The 26,328-nt window shown below is 38.5% G+C and overlaps 1 protein-coding gene and 1 pseudogene across 2 annotated transcripts in view; one reads left to right on the top strand and one right to left on the bottom strand.

The window, feature by feature from the left end:
- The first annotated feature begins 3,029 nt into the window (after positions 1-3,029).
- HSD17B4 (hydroxysteroid 17-beta dehydrogenase 4) overlaps positions 3,030-26,328 on the top strand; it is a 91,606-nt gene continuing 68,307 nt past the window's right edge. The window contains exons 1-8 of the mRNA XM_082836765.1: positions 3,030-3,199; positions 7,551-7,604; positions 18,239-18,346; positions 20,254-20,313; positions 21,814-21,835; positions 21,944-21,990; positions 23,456-23,540; positions 24,632-24,819. Of these exons, the coding sequence (XP_082692891.1) occupies positions 3,142-3,199; positions 7,551-7,604; positions 18,239-18,346; positions 20,254-20,313; positions 21,814-21,835; positions 21,944-21,990; positions 23,456-23,540; positions 24,632-24,819 (622 nt within the window). The 5' untranslated portion in view covers positions 3,030-3,141. The remainder of the gene's footprint in view (positions 3,200-7,550; positions 7,605-18,238; positions 18,347-20,253; positions 20,314-21,813; positions 21,836-21,943; positions 21,991-23,455; positions 23,541-24,631; positions 24,820-26,328) is intronic.
- Positions 7,975-9,370, bottom strand: LOC309960141 (transcription and mRNA export factor ENY2-like; annotated as a pseudogene). Its single transcript has one exon. The product of its transcript is annotated as a transcription and mRNA export factor ENY2-like (transcript).

Genomic DNA, 26,328 nt, shown 5'->3' with positions numbered 1-26,328 from the left:
ATATTCCTGCAGTATTCTGACAGAAGTACACAGGGGTTGGGGCGCTGAACAACACAGGGGTTGAACAACCCCTTGAACAGCACAGGGGTTGGGGCGCTGACCCTCTGTGCAGTTGAAAGTCCTCATATAATTTATAGTTGGTCCTTCATATCCATGGTGCCACACCATGGATTCAACTAACCTCAGATCTTGTAGTACTGTGGCATTTACTATTGAAAAAAATTCACCCATAAGTGGTCCTGCACAATTCAAACTCATGTTGTTCAAGGGTCAACTCTAGATAAGAATGGTCACAGGTCAGAGATCAGCCAGGGCGTTCTAGCCATTCTGTTCTCCACAGCCGCACTAAGGGTTGAGGATATCAAAATTTCATGCACATCTGTAACCCATTCATGACACCTCATCTGGCAAGCTCTTTTCTAAAGGATAAAATTCAGGAAGAAGTAAAATGATCTCATAAGGAATGTCCGACATTCACGGAGGAAGTTTCTTTCTATGTATCAACTGAACCCCAGGCAGAGTTTCAGGATGGCTATTAAAAAAATTTTTTTTTTAAACAGAAGGACACTAGCTGATGACTTCTCAGAGAGCTGAGCCCCAATCTCCTTTATCACCTTTACCTTCCAGGTATATTTTCCTGCTTCTGCACTTGGATTCCAGTAAGTTGTGAGGATAGATCTGTGAGTATAGCCCCATTCTCTGCTTTGGGTTTCTATCTGGAAATACAAAGATTTTTGTTTGATCCTAGCTTTATAATTCTCTTTTTGTATTTTATTTATCATCACTATGTCTTTTTAAAATTTTTTAAAATTTATTTTATTTTTGGCTGCGTTGGGTCTTCATTGCTGCATGTGGGCTTTCTCTAGTTGCGGCGAGTGGGGGCTACTCTTTGTTGCAATGCATGGGCTTCTCATTGTGGTGGCTTCTCTTGTTGTGGAACACGGGCTCTAGGTGCCAGGGCTTCGGTAGTTGCAGCACGTGGGCTCAGTAGTTGTGGCTCGTGGGGTCTAGAGCACAGGATCAGTAGTTGTGGCGCACGGGCCTAGTTGCTCCACATCCTGTGGGATCTTCCCGGACCAGGGCTTGAACCCGTGTCCCCTGCATTGGCATGCAGATTCTTAACCACTGTGCCACTAGGGAAGCCCATATCATCACTATGTCTTTTGGACAGAGATAGTATATTGAGAGTGTGAACAAATGGAGACTTAATCAGAAACCAAACATAGCCATTATTCAAAAAGTTTCAGATTCCTCTTTGCCTAAGATATTGACTTATGAGACACCACATGAGGATTCATATGTTCAATTCAGTTGTGTTAAAATGCATGACAATATCCAAAATGAAATTTCACGCTTGAAAATTGGACACCACTGAAGCTATTTAGTAACTATTTAGAAAGCATTATTTTCACTTTGGAAAATAAACATTAAAGTTTATTTTTTCTAGGAAAATTATGTTTCCAAAAATGTTACTTCTGAGGCTTAGTTTATGTTAGTATAAACTAGTTGTTCTCATTCAGGGGTTATCCCCACCCCACCCCAACTGAGGACATTTGGCAATGTCTGGAGGCAATTTTGATTTTTGTGACTTGGGGGGGTGCTACTGGCATCTAGTGGGTAGACGTCAGGGATGTTTCTAGACATCTTACAGTGCACTGAACAACCCCACATAACAAAAAAATTATTGACCCCAAATTTCAATAGTGTCAAAATTGAGAAAACCTACATCATTTGACTGTACTCACCATCCAAAAGCAAAACTCATTTAGGAGCACCTGTTGACATTTTTTTGTCCCCTGAGATTCTGTTACCAAGGCTGTTGCCCCAGAATCATATCCCTGCCCCTCCCTCGAATGGAAACCAGTTGTTCTTATCTAAGTTCAGGAGGAAGCTGCAAAGAGAAAAGCAAGGACTTGTTAGAACAACTAGACCCAAGATGACAGAAGATTTGACTTCCAGTAGACCTTGATCCTCATTATATGCTTATCGTAATACGTTAGCATGCTAAAGGGCCCATCCGCCAGCACCATGACAGGTGACGATCGCCTTGACAACATCTGGAAAAGCCCATACAAGGACTGAAAAAGAGTGTTGCATCAGTTCTGTGTCCAAACCACAACCCTGTTCTCAGATAAGACGTGAGTATGCCTCCCACTCTTTCCAAATCCCTCCCTTTTACCTCGGCCTTCCTAAACATATGGTGTCCCAGTCCCAATTGGGTTGTGAAGTTGATTTGAGAACTAAATTTGCGCTTCTCCATTCTTTGGCCATTAATTAAAGCTTCTGCTGTTCCAGTCTCAGCATAGGTTTCATGATTGGCTGTGCGAATCTGAGCGGAAAAAGAACCTCCCTGGGTGTCGGCGCCTGGCTAGGATTTTAGTGAGGGTCCATTGGTAACAGTTCCATTTGGGAGGTCAGCCTGGGCGCCCAGGACTCTGCGTCTTTCCAGATGGTTTCCAAGAGCTCCAAGGATTACATTCTAAGAAATCCTTTTTACTCCTTGCTATATATATATATATTTTTTTTCCTGCGGTACGCGGGCCTCTCACTGTTGCGGCCTCTCGCGTTGTGGAGCACAGGCTCTGGACGCGCAGGCTCAGCGGCCATGGCTCACGGGCCCAGCCTTTCCGCAGCCTGTGGGATCTTTCCGGACCGGGGCACGAACCCGTGTCCCCTGAATCGGCAGGCGGACTCTCAACCACCGCGCCACCAGGGAAGCCCACCCCTTGCTATTTCTGAAAGCTACTTAAGAATAGGGGCTGCATCCTCGCCTAAATCCAGAAAACTCTGGTTGAGTGAATGACAAAACGATGGATGAAAGTATGAATGAAGTTAGGGGAGTCAATCATTTTACTACACAGGTCCCAGCAGCTCCCATTACTTCCGGCCGCAGAAATGGCCCTTTCAAGCCAAGCCTCTTGGGCAGGCTCTCGCCGCGACTGGAGGCATGCTGGACTACATTTCCCAGAGTTCCAAGGGATCGCTGCGCAGGCGCACTTGGAAAACTACGGCGTTTCTCTCCTCCGCAAAAACTGGCAGGTCATTGCCGTCCTGACCCAGCCTTTCCTCCTGTCCTCCTTGTCCCGCAGTCTGAACTCCAGTAGTTCTGCTAGTGTATGTGTGTCGCTGCAGGCTGGACTTATGGCCGTGCCGTTGAGGTTCGACGGGCGGGTGGTACTGGTCACCGGCGCGGGGGGAGGTGAGTACGCGAAGGCTGGAGGGCCGGCGTCCTCCAGCTCGCTCTCGTGCTGGGAGTCCCCCTTTTTTGGTCTGGAATCCGCACGCAGCCGTAGTTGCGATCTCAGCATCTGGGCTGCGGGCAGCGGTGGCGGGGCGGCTTGGGGAGCGAGCGACTGGACTCGGTGGGGTTGAGGGTGGGAGGACGGACAACGATTGTTCTCCGGGCGCCTAATCGGCTGAGGATGGAGAGGAGGGGCTGGCCAGCCTTGAGTGGGGAGCCAGAAACTCCTGGTGCAGCCCACTTCTCCACCCCCACAACCCTGTGGGAGCTTCTCAAGGCTTCAGGTCTTGAGAGGAGAGAGGCCGGGCTCGGCTGCGGGTTGCAAAACTAGGTAAAAATCATCCCGACGCCCGTCTGTGCGTATCGATTGCGACTCTTCCTGTTAATAGACTCCCTAGGCCTCTGTCAAGTGTTTTAAACGTGGCTGAAAAGCCGTCTGGGGGCTGGAATCACCCCCGCAGGAGTAGAAATGTCAGCCCCTTGCCTTTGAAAAGTCAGTCTTCTTTCCCTCTGTCGGATGATTTTAAGTTCTTGAGAGGGCCTTCTTTAAAAAAAGGCATCTGATAAGAGTCCTCCGTTTTGGACTTAGTGTGTTTATCAAGCGGATTGCAAACTCCAATGCCTGCAGGACTCAGACAGGCGATAGAGGAATAAAATGAGAGTGGGGTGAGGGCAGTAGGAACTGGAGAGCAGAATGCCTGCAGGACTCAGGCAGGCGATAGAGGAATAAAATGAGAGTGGTGTGGGGGCAGTAGGAACTGGAGATCAGAGGCCTTTCTGAAGTGGACCAGATCTTCCTGTATTTCAGAAGCCAAGTGGAGATTGGTTATGTGAAATAACCCTATTTTTATTTCTATTTATTTATTTGTTTATGGCTGCATCAGGTCTTTGTTGCGGTGCGCGGACCTCTCTTTGCGGTGGCTTCTCTTGTCGCAGAGCCGGGCTCTAGGCGCTTAGGCTTAGTTGCTCCACGGCATGTGGGATCTTCCCGGACCAGGGCTTGAACCCTTGTCCCCTGCATTGGCAGGTGGATTCTTAACCACTGCACCACCAGGGAAGTCCCAAAGTAACCCTATTTTTAAAGGACAAAATTTAAGACAAACCACTCATACCCACACGGATGCTTTGCAGTGAGGTTTTACACTATTTCCCACCTGTCTATGATCTCTGTAATCTCCAAGTGCAGGGACCTTGACCTTATGGGCCTTTGATTACCCACTGGTAGTGCCCTATACCTAGAATGGACTTAATGCAGAATTAATTTGAATTATATATTAAAAGTCACAAACAGTGGAATTCTGACAGTTAATTCATACGTATTTTCATGTCTCCATTTATAAAATGGATTCGCATGCTTCCTTTCAGAAAATATCTTTAGTATTAATTGGTGGCCAAATGTTTTATATCCATATTTATATTTATTCTAAAATGATTATGTTTTGGGGAAAACATTTTGTTTACACTTTGCTTTTGATGGAAATAATTAAGTAATGCACTCATGTTTTAAACCTCTTTTGACAGTGAGTGATTCACAGTATGAAATACATTTTATACCAAGACCTGGTATACACACACACACTATATTTGAAACAAGCTCATGACACGGTACATAGTAAATGCAGTGCACTTTGAACTTTTCTATTCTTTTTCATTAAGTAAATGCAGATTACAACCCACTAAGTTGATTTTGTGAAGTATTAATGGGTTGTGACTAGACAGTTCTGAATTTAGCACCTCCTGTTCATGAACTGATTCATATTTTAAAGAGCCTGGATTATGATACAATTACTAGCCATTAGATTTGAATACTGATCTGGGGCAGATATAATTTTGTGGTAAAGTTGAGACTGTCATTAGGTCTACAGTGGGCCATCATTATGAAAGAGAGATTGAGATCTAATTCCAGTCCTATCATGAAGACTGTTGTCCTTGAGGTCTTGGGGTTCTCATTTAAGGATACATATCTGTAGAATTGAGGCACTGCTAAACATCCCAGGAGGGTGTCCGTGAACGCCTGCCAGGCCTGTGTCTGGGAATTAGTCTGACTCCAACCCATGCATGTTCTAGAGATGAATAGAAATATCTTTGCACTATTCAGGTGCTGTTGTTTAGCTTGGAATATTGAATGGTTTAATGGGAGACCTGGAAGGAGAGGTTTAGAATTGTCTAGGATTAAGGTAAAAAATTTTGCCATGATGGGTGGGATAATGGGAATTCGTATTTATTAGCTGATTGTAGTAGTTGCTGGGGATGTAGTTGTGAGAGTGGTGGAGGTGGGCCGTGGAAGAAGGGAGTCTGGCCATTGTGAATTTGAGATGGTTATAAAATAGCAAGCTGTAGATCTGGAGATAGTGAAGTGAGAAGTGTGTGAGTAGTTGGAGATTCTGGAGTCAGGAGAGGTTTCGAAGTCATTTGACTTCCTTTGACTGGTAAAGCTAGAAGGTGAAATAGTCCAGGAAGCTAATCTCAGAGGCTCTGTCAACTTGAAGCAGAGAAAAGTCTAACCCACTGAAGAGAGCACTGAACAAGCACTGTGAGAAAAGAATCAACTGATATTTGACAATGCTAAAGAAGTTAAGGTCTGAAGAGAAATGGGGAAGAGAGGACAGTTGACAATGAACTTAGGTGTGGGAGAAAGTTAAGACAGGATTTAAAAGAGGATTAAGAGAAAATAGAGGCTCTTGGCTTTAACTTTTTGTGCATTTTGACTGTAAAGATGTGCTGGGCATTGTGGGAAATGTAAAAGAACGACATAATCTCAACCTACAAGGACCTTCTAGTTTAGTTGGGGAGATAGACTAAGACACATAAAGTATTTAAATAATGTTTATGTAAGCACAGATATAAAAACATGGGAGGACACTTAGCGAACCTGTTAATGGACAGTGGTGTTACAGGGAAACAGGGAGGAGAATGTCACTTTTAACTTTATATACAGATTTGTGTACAGTTTGCATGGGCCTTTATGGTAAAAGTAGATTACTTACATATCTTTTCAGAGTATTGTATAGCTTGGTTTTGAGATAATTCTCTGATTAACTTAGATCAATCTGTACTAGAGACATACCCCATTTCTTTCATCTGATGATTTTCCACTTTGTTACCATTTTTTTCTTTTTTTTGCGTTCTGGTTATGAGTATTTGATTTCTCTGAAAACCTCACGTTTAGAGCAAGTGCTTCAGCCTAGATCTGATAAAATATGAGGAGACTGGAGTTACTATATTGAGTGGGTTCTCTCTCATCCATTCAGAGTGGATTAAATTTTAAATTATTTGGTGATCTTTTAGTTTTGGAAAACTTTATAGTTTGGGTTCTTTTTAGAAGAGCCTGATAATTTAGCCATCTCAATATTTGTTTACTTGTTTATCAATTCAAATTAAATTTACCAATTAAATTTATCAATTACATTTTAAAAAACGTGTGCATGTTAAAATGATTTAAACAATACAGAAGTAAGCTTTCCACCCCTTGTTGCTAGTTACACAATTCTGTTCCCCAGAGGTAACCACTAATTGCCAGTCTCTTATATAGTCTTCCTGAGATATTCTCTGCCTATAAAATTTATATAGGCACGTATCCATTTTTGGATGTATAAATTTACATCTCATACCTTTGAGTCTGAATTAAATATTTCCTGTGTTTGGTGATTATGTAGTCAAGGTTCAGAGCAGGATATAGAAACACTAGATATTTGAAACAGGAAAGGACTTAATTTAGGCAGTTGGGTTTTAGGCAATTCCTCTTGGAATTCCTTGTGGAACAGTATAAAACTGGTCCATTAGTGGAGCCACTACCTCTGAGGCTACCATTGGAACTGCCACAGCCCAAATAGCCACTGGCCCCAGGGATCTAGAGAATGGAAGCTGCCATCCAGAAATTAGGGAGCTAGATCTAGAAGCTGTCACTATATCTGCTTAATACCTAGGAAGCCTCAAGAAATCAGCTTCTTAACCAACAGTAACATCCAAAAGTCACAGTAAGGTGGCTTCTGCCTCATTTCCTCCTTCCACATTTCATGCAAATGCGTTTAATGGTGGAACCCAATTCACATCTAGCATCCATCCTAGAAGCTAGGTAGAATGATAGGAAATGGTAGGTAGAATAGGTGGAAAATACAGTGTTAAGCTTTCCAACCCCTGAAAGTAGAAGTAGGTGAAGTAGAGGCTGAGAGTACCAATGAAGGCTCTACCCTTGTAATGTAATTAATTGTTCACCAGTTACTTTGCAATAGGGATTGAGTTGAGTGGACCAGAAAAATTATGCTAACATTTGCTCAACCTTCTGATTTTTTTCTTTTTTTTTCAATAGGATTGGGCCGAGCCTATGCCCTGGCTTTTGCAGAAAGAGGTGCATCAGTTGTTGGTAAGTTGATATATTTTTCTTTTCATTCAGTAGCTAGGAACTAAAATACACAGGTCACAGGTTCGAGCCCATGTCTTCACAAGCCAGAGGCCTTTGTATTCACATCTGTCAAGGTCAAATTTCATCACTAATATTTTCTTCTGCCAACAAAATTTTTTTCCCTGTTGCGGCTAACTTTGTAACTTACTTTTTAAAGTAAACTAGTTTCATAGAATTTGCAACTTAATAGAACTGAGAGAGATGAGCCAACATTCATTATATAACAGGAAATTCTTGAATTTGGTATATTGTGGGCTGTAATTTTTCGATGTAGAAGACTGGTGCAAGATGAATCCTTGTAAGTGTAAATATATTGATAAGGTAAGAAATAAGTGCATTTTCATAACTAAATGTTTGGAATCGGGGAATCCAAAGTATTTTTTAAAAAATCTCTTTCATAAAAATTTTTTAAATGGAAGCTTTTATAATAGTTAAAATTTTTTTTAATTAAAGGGGCACTTGCATGAGTTTTATTGTGGGGGGATCAGTTGGAAGATGGTGTATTGAGGAATACACCAAAAGTGGGAGGTTTTAGTAATCTCAGTGGTTTGCCTGATGTACTTGGCAGTTGGTATGGACATAGGAGTGGATTTGTATACAGCCAAGTCTTTGTGGGGAATATCTAAATGAGTGCCGGGTAGGTACGTAGGGCAGATGTATGGCCCAATATTTATTAATATCTTTCCTGGGCTAAAATTGTTGGCCCACATTGACCTCCCAATCCCAGTTTTCCTACATCTTATCAGGGAATACAGAGAGACAAATTTCTCCCAATTTGTTTACAGAGATGTGTAATAAAATACTGAACAAGCAGCCAGGTTTTCTAAACAAAGAAGACCTAAGCAGGATATTGGATATACTTTTCTTCCTCAGCATATATCCTTTTTTTTTTCATTCATGAGATATTTATTAAAATAACACATTTAGGGAAAAAAATCAATACAATTGTATACATCATTACTGAAAACTGTATACCATCATACAAAAAAGGATTTTATTTTGGGAAATCAATTCCTAATTTACGGCAGATTTTACTTTCAGAAATAAAACCACAAAACAACACAATCTAATTCAGTCTTAAAGGCTGGCATGCTGAGCAAGGAATGTTCTTATTCTTTGTAGGAGCTCTTTCTTTACACCGTCAGGTACCAGGGCCCTGCCTTTTGGTGTGATTTCAGCCACCAAGTCATCAACAGCAACGTGTTCTAGTCCTTTTTCTTTAATTACCTTTACAGTGTGCCTTCAACTGGTCCTTCCAGCCACGTTCAATTAATTTAGCTCTCGGCAACTCCTTAAGGCGTTCTCTTTCTCCAGTTTCTATCAACTTTTGGTTAGTTGCTGCTCTCTGCGCATCTTTGTTCATCTTGCTAACCACACTCTTCGGCTGTCCAGACCTAGCATATATCTTTATGGAAGGGACACAGAGACTTTGGATATTCCTTGTTTAAGGTCATAGCCATTCTCTGTTAATCCAATCTACTTCTTGGGGCAAGGACAAATTTTGATATTGTGGTATTTGGTCAGGGGGTGTATAGTTCAGGCCTTTTTTGCCAGATTTTCACCCAAATATTTCATGTCAGGGCCTAAAGGCACATGTTGTAACTTTTTTTTTTCCTTTAAAAAAAATATATTGCTATTTATTTATTCTTACAACTTTTTATTTATTTACATCTTTTCCACTCAATTCCATAAGTGCAAGTATCTCATTTTATCTTTTGTATCTCCTAAGGGACCTAGAATATTGCCTTTTGTAAAGAAGGGACTTTGTTCATTCGTTCCTTTATTGTTTGCTGTAGCCCTTTTTGAGGGGTGGGGTGGGCTGGGGAGTGGTTGGTGTGTCTTTGAGATTGGTTGAATAAATTCCTGCTGTTTTTGTTGTGACTAACTTATAATCTTAGTTTATAAACTTGTTTTGTAAAACCTTTTGCAGCAATATGTGTTTATGTGGATCAGTTTTCCTGTATTTATTTATTACCTTTGAATTTGTTGAACTCAGATTGGAGTTTTTCAGTTCTAAGAAAAAGGTAAACGGGGACAGTGTATCTGTTTATTTTGTCATTGCCTCAGGGATGGTATTGCAGCAAGTGCTTGTGAAAGTCCCAAAAGGCAGAAAATTAGTGTTTTGGGAAAAATATTTGCCAAACTTGGCTGGAGAGCCAGATTTAGTTTAGTTTAGTTTATGTGAAAATGTAGAACTTTTCACTGATATTTTCTACCACTTTTTAGCCTGTGACGTAGCTGTGAACTTTCTAGGCTCCCAATGGGTTTTGTTCTTCCCTAACCACCACTACCCTCTGCTTTAACTTTTTTAAAACACAGATGCCCCGAGTCCAGGTTTTATCATGTGCACTAACATTTCTCCTGCGTTAATTTTGTTCTGCTCAGCATATTTTTACCTGAGTAAGCAAAAAATAGTAAAGAGGAGTAAGCAAACCTAGGATTTATAACATCGGAGTATCTTGTTTGTGGAAAAATTACTAATCAGTTAATTCTATGACTGGCTCAGAGGCCAGTAAGAAGCAAGACCTTAAGAAATGGAGTACCTTGTTTCTCATATAAGTCAACTTTTGCTAGGTTATGCTGAGTTAACAGACAAATCTCAATGGTTTATAATAATAAAGGATAATTTCAGGACTTCCCTGGTGGTGCAGAGGTTAAGAATCCACCTGCCAATGCAGGGGTCACAGGTTCGAGCCCTGGTCCGGGAAGATCCCACATGCCGCGGAGCAACTGAGCCTGTGTGCCACAACTACTGAGCCTACGCTCTAGAGCCCATGAGCCACAACTACTGAGCCCGTGTGCCGCAACTACTGAAGCCCACGTGCCTAGAGCCCATGCTCCGCAACAAGAGAAGCCACTGCAATGAGAAGCCCACGCACCGCAATGAAGAGTAGCCCCCGCTCGCCACAACTAGAGAAAGCCCACGCACAGGAGGGAAGACCCAACACAGCCAAAAATAAAAATAAATAAATAAAATAAATTTATTAAAAATAAAAAGGGTAATTTCATACCTACCTGACCTTTCAGCTTCTGGGCAGCTGTGTCTCTGCTTTATGTGTCTTACTAATTTCAGGATCCCAGCTGAAGGAGCAACTTTCATCATGGCTGTTCTTCCGGCAGAGGGAAAATAAAAATGGATCCCCTTGGTGTCTCATAAAGCTTCTGTTTAGTAGTGGCATGTCACTTCTACTCACCTTTCATTGGCCAAAGGAAATCACCTGGCCAAGCGCAAAGTTAAGGGTATCACTTAAGATACTCTCTTCATGTAAATATGATTGCTGTGTTTTATATTCCATAATATAAAGCATTATGGGAGATTTAAATCTGGATATAAGAACTGCTAAGCCTTTGGCTGATAATTACAACAAGGGACATTTGGTTTCGTACACGTTACCTCTTTCAAGAAATGTTCGCACATATCTGAAGGAAATGTTGGGAATGGAATAGGTTTGAGGTTTCCTCAGTAGGTAAGCTGTATCGAGTTCTCTGAATATTAAGTTTTGTCTTGAGGGCGTGAACACAAAGAATATCGAAGTGTTCCAGCAAGGAGAACCTCTTTTTTGGCCAATAAGAAAGGCAGAATGCTTTCTATTCTTGAACTGGAGGAGTAGCACTTTTGGGTAATTGAAACTGCAATCTTTTGAAGTAAGATTGACATGATTTCTTTTCTGTACTGCAGTTGCATAATAACTGGTAAAGATGAGTTACAAGTTCCTGTGGTCTGATGCCAGAGCCTGTGTTTTTAACGGCTGTGTGATCCTGACAGCCAGAAGGTGAACTGTAGTGGGGAAAGTGAATTGTCTTTGAAGTTAGGTCAGGCTATAAATCCTGTCTCTGCTGTCTAATTACATGACCTCTCTGAATATTAGTAGCCACCTTACCTAATAACTTCCAGGATTATGATGGGGATTAAATGACATCAAGAATTAAAACCTTTTGTAAAGGGGGTAAAAGGCCAATAATAGTGACTGTGTGCTGGGCACTGTGCTCAAGATTATGTCAAAGTGAGCTTAGGGGGCATCCCAGGCTGGAGTGAAGTTATCTAGGGGAACAGAGTGAGAGATGAGAGATCACAGGAGGTCACGTCATGTAGGACCATTTAGTTCAGAGTAAGGACTGGCTGATTGAGATGGGAAGCCATTGGAGAGTGTGGAGGAGCAACATGACCTCATTTAAGGTTTAAATGGCTCATTCTGAGTGCTGTGTGAGGAATAGGTTCTAGGGGAGCAAGAGTGGAAGTGGAGAAGTATGTTGGGCATATTGGAGTTTATTGGAGTTTATTATCCTATTAACTCTTCTTGTCCACACTTGTAATTTTTCATTAAAAAAAAGAAGTGGAAGCAGAGAGATCTGTCAAGTTACGCAATAATCTGCATCAGAGATGGGGGTGATTCAGACAGGTGGTAGGGATGGAGGTGGTGCAAAGAAGTTAAATTCTGGAAATATTTTGAAGGTCGGTATGGCAGGATTTGCTTATTTGCTGATGTGGGTTGAAAGGGAGAGAGAAGGATAAAGTGGTGGTTTACTGAGATAGGAAAGACTGGAGGAGGGCTGGATTCGCAGAGAGGGGACATTCCCAGTAGACTTTCAGATGGGGATAGTAGGTAGGCAGTGGGACATAGGACTCTGTAGCTGGGGGGACAGGTTGAAGCTATATAGATCTATTTTCAGTTTCTAGGTGGTATTCAAAGCCAGGAGACTGGATTAGATTACCTGGGTGGTGAGTGCAGATAAACAGGAGATGGGGTCCCAGGACTGAACTCTGGAGGGGACTCAGTCTTTCATTTTCAGCTTCTTCTCCCTTTAAGGAGACCTTTGATGCCTTCTTGTTGTTGAGACAGATTAAGTCCCTTAAATTAAAGGGACCTAATTTAAGACGTTGCTTTCTAAACTATCACAACATTTTGGAGGCCTTCAAATATTTAGATACATTTATGGCCATTCTGGAAAAGACTCTGATGAACTAGGGTGATTGTGTCTTTCTACCAAACAGTGAAAATAGTATGGCAGCTCTGTGTTTTCCACCTTTTCTTTCTTTTCTTCTTGACCTTTGTCAAGAAGCTTAAGGGTAAACCTGGCACTGTCCCCAAATAGAGTAACTACCATTAGCATATGCTTTGAGTAGGCTTCTCTTTCTCTGATGTAACGTTTTCTTAATTTTTCCATTTTTTAATAGTCCTTGCACATTTTTAAGGCACCTTAAATACTTTTTGGTAGCAGTCAGGACATGAACAGAATACAGGAAGAAATCCCCATTGGGCCCACAGCTCTAAAATCAATGAAATGATTCTTAATGCTATTGTTTGCTGTCGGAAACTTTATCAAAATAGGAGGAAAGGCATCAAGCATAGAAAACAGAAATGTCTGGAAGAACATCCAAGAGATGGTTAATAGCAGTTACCTCTGGGATAAGACAAGGATTAAAAAGACTTTTTGAATCTGCGGGGTTTGAATTTCTTGAAAGCATAAAAAATAAAAAGTAAATAACCTCTCCAAAAAATAAGTACACTTGTAGTACAATATTGCCCGTGTCATATATATATATATATTTTTTGCGGTATGCAGGCCTCTCACTGTTGTGGCCTCTCCCGTTGCGGAGCACAGGCTCCGGATGCGCAGGCTCAGTGGCCATGGCTCACAGGCCCAGCCGCTCCGCGGCATGTGGGATCTTCCCGGACCGGGGCATGAACCTGTGTCCCCTGCATGGGCAGGCGGACTGTCAACCACTGCGCCACCAGGGAAGTCCCCGTGTCATCTTTTTATATGCTTCTCAGATGTGACAAATGTGACAGATGTGACAAATGTGACAGATGTGTAAAGGATGTGACAGAATCAATGCATATGAAAGTTATTTTGATTTTGTAGCTTTGGAAGCACCATTTTACTTTGGAAATAAAAGTCTTTTATAGATATGTCATTGGTAGTGGATATGACTCAGCTGGTGTCAAACCCTTGGACTGAATAAATATATGAACGTGAATATGTGTAAGCACAGTTATAAAGCACTCTTCAAATACAAAGCATTATAGCATTATTACTCTTGATAATTAAGTGGCAAGTTAGAAACTGCTGTATAAGCAATTTCCCTCACTGAGCTACAGCAAAAAGGACGAACTACTTATAGTAAAGTGAAGCAGTAAAGTGAGGGCAGATTTTAAGGGATCTTGAAAGTTAGGCAGTGAATAATAGTGTTCCACTGCAGATTTTGAGCAAGGGGATGACTTAGTATAAAGGCTGCCTTTGGGCCATTACCCAGCAACAGTCTGCTGATTGCCTGGGAAGATTAAGATTGGAGGCAGAAGACCACCAGGAAGGCAACTGTAGTAATCTGGGCATGAAATTATAGAATAGGAAAGAAATGGCAGTAAATGATTCTTCGAAAGAACTGGAAACTCCTCAGTGCACAAACTATCTACCTTGCGAGCTCAAAGCACCTAGCACAGTGCTGGATCCAGAGTGGGAACAGAGTGAACATTTGAAGAATCATAATGAAATTGATGTCAAGCTTTGATGGCTAGTGACATGTGCTGTTCAGAAACGGGAGAAAGGAAAGAGTACCTGGGCATTATCTCACCCAGCAAAGTGATGTTGAGAAGGTGGGACAGTTTGAGGAAGATGATAATCAGTTTGATTTGCATTTTTTTTTTTTTTCTGTCAAACTAAAAGTGACATATATTCCCTCAGCTGGTTTAGCAGCCCTGATATCAGGAGACCCAAAGCATGTTTCTTGCTCTAGTCTTTGGAGCCAATAGTCAGGGCTGAAGGATAGCAAGAATGAACAAGAAAACCAACTTCTGAGAGCAAAGTCCTGTACACAAATAGGATTACTAAAGACAAATCCAGATTTCTCAATCTGGTTTATGTAACAAAACACTGAAAAACAATGTACGTAATGCTCATCAAATAATATTAATGCTCCAGTGTTACCTCTGTTTCTCTTTCAACGTTTCAATAAAGGAACTTATGATTTGCAACACATATGATATAGAATTAAAATCTTTTATAAGTAAGGGACACGTACACATCTGTAAGAAAGAAAAGCACCCCAAATGAAATGTGATTTAAGCAGGCAAAACAATAAGTATAAATGACCAATAAGCCCATGAAAATAATGTTACCTTACTAGTGCTCAAAGAAATGTAAATTAAAATAATGAGCTACAACTTGTAATCATTTAATTGTTATACTGAAAAGAATGATGTCCAGTGTTGGGAGGATATGGGGAAACAGGCATTGTCACAAACATGGTTCTGTTTTCAGGCTTCGATAGCTGATGACTTGGTACTTTGTATTTAGGTATCCATTTACCTATTAGTAGAGTACTTTTACAGGCTCCAAGTGTGTTTTAGAATTCTCTGGATTCTTATATCCCTGCTCTAATGGTTAGCATATTGCAGGTATTTAGTAAAATCTTGGGGTGGATTTTTAGTAAAAAACCTTATGTAGTCTTTAATGGACTATCCAAGTCATTGATTTATTTAAAATGACAGAAATAGGAAAAAGATTTTACATCTTAAAAAAACCCAAAACTCTTCAGAGCTATAAACTGGATTTTATATGGAGGATTTACAAATATATCACTTTTGGGGATATTTTGATGGTTTTAGCTGAGAAGACTCTGTCCTTAACTATCATAATCTTAACCATTTTTACTCCCTATTTTAAAGCTATTTGTTTGACTGGGGTGCCTGATTTACTGTTCCTTCTATATTCTCCCCAAGCACATGTGATTTTTTTTTTTTTTTTTAGTGGAAATAATTAGGATAAAAGAAACTTGTTTGCAGCATTAGAGGAGCAGAATGGTATTGTGGTAGGTCAAGGTTCTAGTCTGAATTTTGCCATTTCATACAGCCTTGGAGCCTGGACAAGCTTTGGAGCCTGGAACAAGTTACATAACCTTTCCTCAACTTTCCTCTTCTGTAAAAATAGGAACAACTGTTTCTGCCGAACTCCTAAAAAGCTGTATGGAGATCAAATGAAGCAATGTATATAGATGGGTCTTTGAAAATGCAAAGTATATACGTACCAGTATAAGGCGGTAATGGTATTTTAAAATATTATTGTGATTAGAATTTTAGTCATATATTTAAGCGGAACAGTGTCACATAGTGTGGATACATTTCTCTTTGTATACAGTCTGTTAGCATTGTTGCTATCCAAGCCCTTCAGTGTGTAACCAGTGCTTTTCTACTTAAGCCTGTAATCCCTGTGATTTAGCTCTGGTGATAGCGGGATAACTGAGTGGGGTCAGTGTTAAGTTTGTACTCTCTAAGGTAGAGACTTGTCTTGAATAAATCTATTCTGAAACTGTTTCACTACACATCATTGATCTCAATAATTATTTATCCAGTCTTCAGTTCTTAACCTTTGACTGCACTTGGTTGCACTTTGAACAGTTTCCACTTGGGGGTAGTGTTTCATTTCACAATTGAACAGTTCTTTCTTAAGTATGGCCTTTGCCAGTTTGCTCTTGAACTTTCCCTTGCTTAGTTAAAAAGGGTCTTAAAAGACTGTTAGCAGCATGTTTTAAGATCTTGATTTTTTACAACTGTTTCCTGTCATTTGAGTAATTGTACAGAAATGAATAATTAAGAGGAATTTAGTCTTGAGAATCATAACACTTTTTTTTTTAAATCTCTGAGGGATAACGTAAGCCTTTTCCCCATTATTTTGTGTCTTTGCGGCATTTTTTATTTACAGTAAGGCTGTTAAGACTATATTGCTAGAAAAAATATATCCCAGTCCACATTTTGAAAAACTCATTTCCTTTAAGCGTAAAAGCACATTAGGCGAGCTTTGCTCGGTATCATCCCTGTATCTCCCTTTACCACCCAACCCCACTTGCAGCCCTCACCCCAGCCCCCCCAAAAGAGAACCATTCTTGAAAAGAAAAATAAAATCTTGTGGGCTTTCTTTTTTCCCCAGTTATGGTAATTATCAATTTGGTAATATTAAGAGACTTTAAATTTTAGTATGTACTTCTATGCCATTTATTAATTAGTAATTTTTAAATTCCGCACAGTATGTGCAGTAACCCTACAAAAATGATCACTTTGCAATGCAAATTAATTCTTTGTCCCAGGTATTTGTTTTAAATTCTGTTTTTTCCAAGTTATTTGGCATTGATCTATTTATCTTTTCATTTGTTTTTGCATGTTATTTTGTAAATAATTAAATTATTGTATAAATTACCTTTGTTATATTATTTAGTTATGTTGACTTTTATAAACTTTATGATGCAATTAGTGCATTAGTGTAGTTACCACATACTTAACTTTCAGTAGATTATAAACTCTGAGGATAGGCACCATTCTTATACATCTGTAGATTTCTGTAGATTTCCTTGCAAATAGTAAATGTGCAATTAATGTTTGTATCTATATAATTGGATATAGGGAGATGTTATGTGGTAAGTGTGGTCAGTTGTTAAACATATAAATTACATATATGGTATAAATTAGTGACTGAACACATATTAGTTGTGTCTGTAATTTTTGACCTCTTTTTTTGGTAGACCATGACACACTATGTTTTATAAAACTTCACGTGTGCTTCTCCAAGAGTTTAATACTGTGCTTGTTCTTTATCACCATTCCTGTAAACAAACTCTTTCTTGACATGGAGAAGATATTTCACATTGTGTATTTGACCTTTCTTTGTTTCTTTTTTTTTTAAATTATGGTAAGAACATTTAACAAATTTTTAAGTGTACAATACAGTATTATGAACTACAAGCACTATGTTGTATGACAGATAAGATCTCTAGAACTTATTCATCTTGCATTATTGAAACTTTATGCCCACCGATTAGCAACTCCCCATTTTCTCCTCCCCCTAACCTCTGCAACCACCATTCTACTCTCTGATTCTATGAGTTTGACTATTTTACGTACTTTGATGTAAGTGGAATCATGCAGCATTTGGCCTTCTGTGACTGGGTTACCATATTATCTGCAAGGCTCATCCATGTCGTTACATATTGCAAAATTTCCTTCTTTTTTAAAGGCTGAATAATAGTACATTGTATTTATGTACCACATTTTCATTATCCATTTTTATCTGTCAGTTGATATTTAGATTATTTCTACATCTTGGCTGTTGTGAATAGTGCTGCATTGAACATTTGGAGTGCTGTTATCTCTTTGGTTCCTGATTTCAATTCTTTTGAATAAATACCTGGAAGTGGGATTGCTGGATCGTGTGGCAGTTCTATTTTTAATTTTTTGAAGAATGTCCATACTGTTTTCCTGTGTATTTAATCTTAAAAGTGATCTTTAGGTTTTTTTCTTTTCTTTCTTTTTGCTAAAAGTGGATTGAATCATGGTCTTTTTCTTTCCAAAAAAGGAGAAGCATTGCACAGTTAAAAATTTCATGACATGAACCTGTGTTTAAATATTTTTGCTGCTTCATATCTGTATTTAAAAACAAAGAGGCATGTTTTGAAAGCACGTATCTCACGGTGTGTTCAGTAAGATGGGAATATGGTAATAGGGAATTAGGAAGATGACTGAAGAAATATACTAATAATATAATTTCAGTTCCAACTCATATTTTTAAGGTCTAGAACTGAATTCTTATTTATTTTTGCATTGCAGTGAATGATCTAGGAGGGGACTTCAAGGGAGTTGGTAAAGGCTCCTTAGCTGCTGATAAGGTTGTTGAAGAAATAAGAAGGAAAGGTGGAAAAGCAGTGGCCAACTATGGTACAGTATTTGAGAGAACTATACTGCTTCTTTTATATTTCCTCAACTAATGCTGTTTCTCATGTTAATAATTATTGAGCAAATATCGTGGCATTCTAGTATAATTATGAGATTAGATTTTATCTAAGTCTGCCAAAGATGTTTAGTGACGTATTTTTTAAACTTTTGATGTAGATTATTTTATGAGTCTAACTTTTATTCAGTTGTTTATTTAATATTTTTAATAATGAGCACATGATATAATCAGTACATTACTGTAGATGTGAATATGAATATGCTCTCTTCTTAAAAGACCTGTCTTAGCCAGAAGGTCTTATGTATTTCTTCAGAGTTCTTCTTTTTAAAATTGCTTTAAAAAAAAATTTCTTTAAGTAATATAGTGTAAGAAGTGAAGTGGCCCCCTTCTGTACCCAGCCTTCATATTCCATTCTGCACAGGTAATCATTGCTGTATGTAACTTTCTTATCTTTATGAAAATGTAAGAGTCAAAATTAGGCATTAAAAATAAAGAAAAAATAACAACAGCAAATACAACCTTTATGTTTGATGTATTGATTCTAATAGTATTTGTAAGGAATCTTCTTGAGTAGATTTACTTTAAAAAGATAGTGCTTACTGACTTTTCTGAAAATTAGATTGTTTTTATGGGCCAGGGAGAAAATTAGATTGCCAATGACTTTATTCTGAAATTTTAGAGGAAAGGAAATAGGATATGATTTGTTTTGAGAGTTCAAGGGAATAGTGAGACAGACATTTAAGTTTTCAACTTAAAAAAAATTTCTGGGGTTTTAAAACCTATTTTGTAAAGATAAAGATTTCGGATTCTCTTCCCTGCCCCTCACTTTTGATATTCAACCTGTATCAATCAGGATTCAGTCAAGAAAACAGAAGCCCCTCTCGGTTTTCCACGTGTGAAGGGTTTTATACAACGAATTAGAGACTTACCATTGGAAGGTCTGGGCAGGTGCATGTCAGGGAAACTGTCGATGACCGTCTCAGCCTGTGGCAGGTGGCTTTCAAGAGCTCACCTAGATGTGCTGTCAGTCTCACATCTGCAGCCTGCTCACAAGATTGCCTGAATTTACAGTCTCCTCCTACTTTTTCTCCCTTTAAGTGAGTATCTCTTTTTGGCAGATCTAACTCAGGACCTTATGGGTTCCAGGGAAGGGACTTGGCTCCCCCTGTGATTGCAGAGGAAGTAGAAAGAGGCAGTGGTGATGTTGAGTTGACAGCTGACCATTTGACACACAGCTCTGGGGATACGAGCCCTTCTCCTGGGCTGATTAGCAGAAAATAACAAATCCATAATATTTCATTGAGCTTTACTTTTTGTAGTTAGTATTACAAAAACAGTAGGTTTGTTTTCCAAATGTAGTGATGCAGAATTGAACATGCTTTTTCAAATTAAACACGCTCCTCCTTCCCTCTCTCTCAAAGTCTCATTTGCATCCTTAAGGGGAAGTGCTTATGTGGCTATTTAAAATTCAATAGAAATGAAATAAAATAGAATATTCCATTTGTCATACTAGCCACATTCCAGGCCACATTTCAGTAGCCACATGTGGTTCGTGGTTACCGTATTAGTGCAGAAATAGGGCATTTCCATCTTCACAGAAAGTTCTGTTGGACCGTGGTATCTTGTATATTATTTGTCAAATACTTCTCATTTACCCCCTCTCCTTTTTTTTTTTTTTGTAGGTTAAAGGATTGTCTTAGGGACTAAATTTCTTTTGTAACATGTATCATTTATATTTTAGTTTGTCACGTGCCTGCAATATGTATGTATTTTCCTTGGAAACAGGTTCTGTTGAATGAATAGTATCTGTCATGTGCTGTGAGCCACAGAATTTAGAAGTCATTTGTAAGGGATATTACTGAAGTTTTGTCCTAATTTCCCTTTCCCTCAGATTCAGTGGAAGCAGGAGAGAAGGTTGTGAAGACAGCACTGGATGCTTTTGGAAGAATAGGTAATGTTTCTTTGCATTTATGGTACTAACAGATCAGCTTCTACCTTTCTAATGAAATATTTTTTATTTCCCTTTTGTTTATTAAAAACTCGTTTTTGGTAATCAAATTTTTAGATTTGTTTTAAATTTAAATTTTTTTTGCGGTACGCGGGCCTCTCACTGTTGTGGCCTCTCCCATTGTGGAGCACAGGCTCTGGACGCGCAGGCTCAGCGGCCATGGCTCACGGGCCCAGCCGCTCCACGGCATGTGGGATCTTCCTGGACCGGGGCGTGAACCTGTGTCCCCTGCATCGGCAGGCGGACTCTCAACCACTGTGCCACCAGGGAAGCCCCCAATTTTTTTTTTTTTACATACCCTAATCTTATTCCACAAAGGGCTTGAGGTGACAGTTTTTATGCATGTATGTGTTGAGTTTGTTTTATATTTTTTTTGTACTTTAAGAACCTTTAAAAAAACTTGTAAAAAAAAACAACTTGTAAGTATTTTCTAAGTTTCCTTTTTATAATAATTTAATCATACCCCAAATATATTTAGAAAATAAAAAATAAATCAGTATTTTGGCAATAGAGGACCCAGTGGAATATTTTAGATAATTATAATGATTCAGATTAAAATGATTCAGTATCTTGCAAATTAATTAAGATGAATTATATAAAATAAAAATCTTCATTTTTAAGAAGCATTTCAAATATATTGTTTAATTTTCCTGACTTAGTCCCATACATTGTTAGTAAAAGGTTATTGAATTACTAGAGGGAAACTATTGCTGATAAGCCCAACATGTTTATAATCTGAAAAATGTTAATTTTTGTAGTTTGAATGTGTCCCCCCCCCCCTTTTTTTTGGTCTAGCGTATATATGTTTCTAGCTATATTTGGTTGAGCTTATGAGAGATGTGTTCACATAGTGTCTGACACAGGGATAGCGACCACAAAGTTTTGAAGTCATAAGGTGAAAATAGCCGCAAGATGGTGGTTGAACCTTAAGAAGTAATCCCTTTTTTTTTATATTGAGAATGCAATTATGTATTAAGATAGGCCATCAGTTTCTAACTCTAATGGTTTCCTTTCTGGGCTTTTGACTTTTCAGTGGCAAGGAAAAATCTTTTAAACTTTTAATTTTCCCAGTGAATTTTGAAGTTAATTGAGGGATGCCTTACGATTACCACTGAGTTCTAAGAACCTAAGAGTTGTGTGACTGCTAATTCTGTGAATAAGCTCACAGAATTTTGGCAGAAGGTAGAGGTGGAAACATTTAGGTATGTAGACTTGAGAGGAAAGCACTGATATAATGGGGTATTTATTGTGCTTTTGTGAACCAGATTTTGTTTTGCTATAGGGATAAAATTTTGTTCTGCTAGCACTTGTTACCTATTATATCTACTTTTCCATGAGCGGGGGGGAGGCAGGGAACACTTTTGAAAGAAATGTGAGTTGTAAGCAAAGGCAAATTAATATGCTTGCTTTTATATTTGTGACTTGAATATTTTTATATTGTAGATGTTGTGATCAACAATGCTGGGTGAGTATTTCTTTTTAAATTTCCAATAAAGTTATGTACATGCAAACTTTTTTTTTTTTTTTAAGTGTTGACTTTCTCTTCTCAACATATGTAATATCAATTTTTTAGAATTTTGAGGGACCGTTCCTTTGGTAGAATAAGTGATGAAGACTGGGGTAAGTTATTTTAAATATATGTTCTCTGGAACATACTTATCCATTTAGCCTTCTAATATTTGATACATTTATACACTTAAGGAAAAACTTGCTTCTACCTATTTTTGCTTCTGCTAATATAAGTGATGAATAAGCTTTAAAACTGAAAATGAACAGTTGGCAGAAAAGGCTTTTGTGACTTTCGTCCGTTTCCCTTTTTCTCTTTGAGAGATTGTCAGCATTTTCTTGCAGTATTAGCTGTTTCTAACAGCCTTTTGCATGCTTGTCTGGCTGTATGATTCTTATTTCAAGAGCAAGAGCAGGCTATGGAAGAGAGTCTGAGGCACTAAAAATGATGGAGATCGGAGAAGTGGGTGGGAAAAACCTAGACATAATTTTGAAACTTCTAATAAGTAGGAAAAATTTCCATTAGGAATGTCATGTTGGAAAGATTGAGTTTAGATGATGAACAATCACAGTTATAAAATTTTTTTATCCTGTTTGCTCTTTTTTGCCCTTACTTTCACTGGCTATCAGAACTAAAACAAGCATTGGTGGCTGAGATGGTGGCAGGCATGGTAACTGAGATGAATTACATCATTGTTTATAGAGTGTGTTTCTGGGAAATATTGCCAGAAGTTCTTTTGGAAGAAGCAAGATATCTTTCTGACTTAGAAGTAAGCAAAGACAGGCTTTTAGTTTCCAATTCACTTATAAGAACTGAAGAAAAAAAGGAGCTGAGAAAGATAGAATTTGTTGGCAGAGGAGACTTAAGCTGGTGCTTTGCTTTGAGCTCTCATGGGGCTGGAGTGTGTCCTCTTCTGGTTTCATCAGAGTAAGATTAAATCTAGAGTTGTTTGTTTATCTGAATCATCCTCCAAGTTGTCTGTTCATTAGATTGACATTTCAGAAAGCAGGCTTCTCTGTCTCTCTTTTTCCCTCTTCCCCTCTCCCTCTTTCCTACACCTCCACGCCCCGACCCCCAGCTCTCTCTAACTCATTTGCAAATCCTGTTAAAAATAGGGATTTAGGGATATACTGAACATTTTATAAACATTTCTTGATGAAGAACTGAGTGGTTTTGATTATGCTTTAACTAATGTTTGTGTTGAGTCCCAATTATATATGTAAAATTCTTGGTTATTTGTATTAATGAATTTTTATATAAAGTAGGCAAAAATTAAAGATGGCATTGTACTTAGATGTGCATAGGCATCGTATTTAGGTGGCATTGTATTTATGATAAAGTTAGCTATATTAGATAATCTAATCATAAATTATAGGCAAAATGGGTATGAATTATTGATTGGTTATGTAACTGGAACTAAAGCTAAAATGATTACTCTGAGTGCAATGTGACAATAGTTGATTTTGAATGCTAGGTATAAAATGAACATCTTTGTATAAGTAAGTCATTGCTTATGTTGATTCTGAGATAGCTCTGTCTAGATTTGACAATATTCATGATAAAAATTTCTCGTTTTAGATATCATCCAGAGAGTTCATTTGCGGGGCTCATTCCTGGTGACCCGGGCAGCGTGGGATCACATGAAGAAACAGAAATTTGGAAGGTAGAGTTGTATGTGGCTGTCAAGGGGGATTGGAGATGGCGTGTGTGGGTTCTTATGTACAGAGGAAAAGAATTGCTTTGACGTTGAAAAATACACCTTCAGATATGCACAGGCTTTTTAAATGTAGTTTTGGCAGATGCCTCCCCGTTACACTGGTGTCAGTCATAGATTAACGAGCTGGACAACTTAGTATTTCTTTTCACCTCCTACTTTTCATTATTAATGATTCTCCTGCTATTCTCTGATATTTTAGCAGTACAAACATTGAGGATTCAGCAGTACTTTATTCTCTAACCAAAATATCATTTTTTGTGTCCAGTGACCAACTGGGGAGAGATGAGTGGATGTTTTCTACTAGCTGGCACTGGTCAGACATGAGTTAGTCTTTGTAAACTAGGAACGGTAAGACTCTTATAGTTGCATCTGTGTGACTCAGACGTGGCAGACCTAGTAAGTGGACCCATGGGCTCTAATGTAAAAGTTATTCCTGTTAACTTAGTGTTCACACACATCTACTAGAAGTAAATTGCATGTGATATCTGTTCTTATTGGAGAGTTCTAGTATATCCTGATACTAGCAGTTTCTGAAAGTAAATGATAGGATTTACTTGTTCTACTAAGTAGAGTAAGTGAGATTAGGTCAGATTATGAGATGGTATTGTTTTAATATGAGGCATTTAATATTATCCAGAAAGGGAAAGGAGCAAAGTGATGAGGACTAAAGAATTAGAACTTCATGATCTAATATTTCTTACTAAAATTTTAACTTGTAAATTGGCAGTTTATTTTATGTTTATAAATACTTATTGTTTTCAGTAGATAATGAATATACATTCTTACACTTGAATTCATTTGATACTGACCAGGGATTCTTTCTAAAACAATAAAATCTCGCAGTTGAATTTTGAGAGATTACTTTTATTACTTATATTAATTTAAATATATGAATCATGACTTTAAGGACCTAATGGCAGTATACAGAGTTGCTTTTGACAGATATAATAGTAATGAAAAAGAAAAAAAAATGCTTAGAGTTGCAACATTATCAAAATATAGAAAAGATGATGTTGAGAGATTGATTTTCCTTTTAGGATCATCATGACTTCATCGGCTTCAGGAATATATGGCAACTTTGGCCAGGCAAATTATTGTGCTGCAAAGCTGGGTCTTCTGGGCCTTTCAAATTGTCTTGCAGTTGAAGGCGAGAAAAGCAACATTCATTGTAACACTATCGCCCCTACTGCTGGATCACGGTTGACCCAGAACATTTTGCCTGATGGTAAGTAGTTTAGATTTTTTTAATGCTGTTCCTCACATACCTGTGTGGTGTGAGCTTTGTAAAAGTATTTAGTGTTTTGAGTAGCTAAAAAAATTTCCTTACAATTTAAAAAAGCATTATATGTAGTTTATGTTCATTATAGAAAATTTAGGACAGCACAAACAAACAAAATCTGGCCCATAATTCTACCACACTGAGATAAACTTTCTCTTTGTTTAGGTAGACATACATACATTTTTTCTTTACAGAATGAGGTAATAGCATTCTTACTGTTTTATAATAGTAATTATTTTAAACAATTAATAGATTATGTTTTTTAGGGCAGTTTTAGGTTTATAGAAGAATTGAGCAGGTAGTAAAGAGAGTGCCCATATACTCCTCCTCCCACACAGTTTTACATCAGTGTGCTACATTTATTACAATTGATGAACCAGTATTGATCAATTTTTATTTATTTATTTATTTATTTGGCTGCATCGGGTCGTTGAGGCATGTGGCGTCTTTCGTTTTGGTGCGCGGGCTTTTCTCAAGTTGTGGCATGTGGATTTTCTCTCTCTAGTTGCGGCACATGGGCTCCAGGGTGCGTGGGCTCTATATTTTGTGGCACACTCTCTCTCTTGTTGAGGCATGTGAGTTCGGTAGTTGTGGCACCCGGGCTTAGTTGACCCTCAGTATGTGGGATCGTAGTTCCCTGACCAGGGATCGAACCCGCATCCCTGCATTGGAAGGCAGATTCTTTACCACTGGACCACCAGAGAAGTCCCTGATTGATTATTATTAACTATAGTTAATAGTTTACTTTAGGGCTCGCTCTTTAGGTTGTATGATTATATGCGTTTTCACAAATGCATGATGTTATGTACCCACGGTTATAGATCATACAGAATGGTTTCATTCTAAAAATCCCCTGTGTTCCATCTCTTCATCCTTTCCTCTTTTTCACAAATGTCTGGAAGGATTGAAGCTCATTTCTTTTTGTCACTACATAATATTACATGGTATGTAGGTGCCACAATGTTTTTTTCATTCACCTATTGTGGAACATTTTGATTGTTTCCAATTTTTGACAATTGTGAGTGAAGCTGCTATAAACATTCATGGGCAGGTTTTTGTGTGGACGTAAGTTTTCAACTCATTTGGGTAAATATTAAAGAGGATAATTGCTGGATTGTATGGTAAGGCTATCTTTAGCTTTGTAAAAATTTCCAAACTGTCTTCCAAAATGGCTGTATCGTTTTTCATTCCCACTAGCAGTGAGTGAGAGTTCTTGTTGCTCCACATCTTTGCCAGCATTTATTATTGTTAGTCTTTTGCATTTTAGTTCTTTTAATAGGTGTATAGGGTATTTCATTGTTTTAATTTGCAGTTCCCTAATGACTTATGATGTTGTGCATTTTTTTCCTGTGCTTATTTGCCATTTATTTGTCTTCCTTGATGTTTCTGTTCTTATTTTTTGCTCATTTTTAAATTGGGTTCTTTGTTTTCTTCTTCTTTTTTGGGGGGGGGTTC

This window comes from Leucopleurus acutus (assembly GCF_964270905.1).
Source record: "Leucopleurus acutus genome assembly, chromosome: 3".
Taxonomy (NCBI): domain Eukaryota; kingdom Metazoa; phylum Chordata; class Mammalia; order Artiodactyla; family Delphinidae; genus Leucopleurus; species Leucopleurus acutus.
Note: the sequence above shows the minus strand (reverse complement) of the source record. Positions and strands in the feature narration are given on the sequence as shown.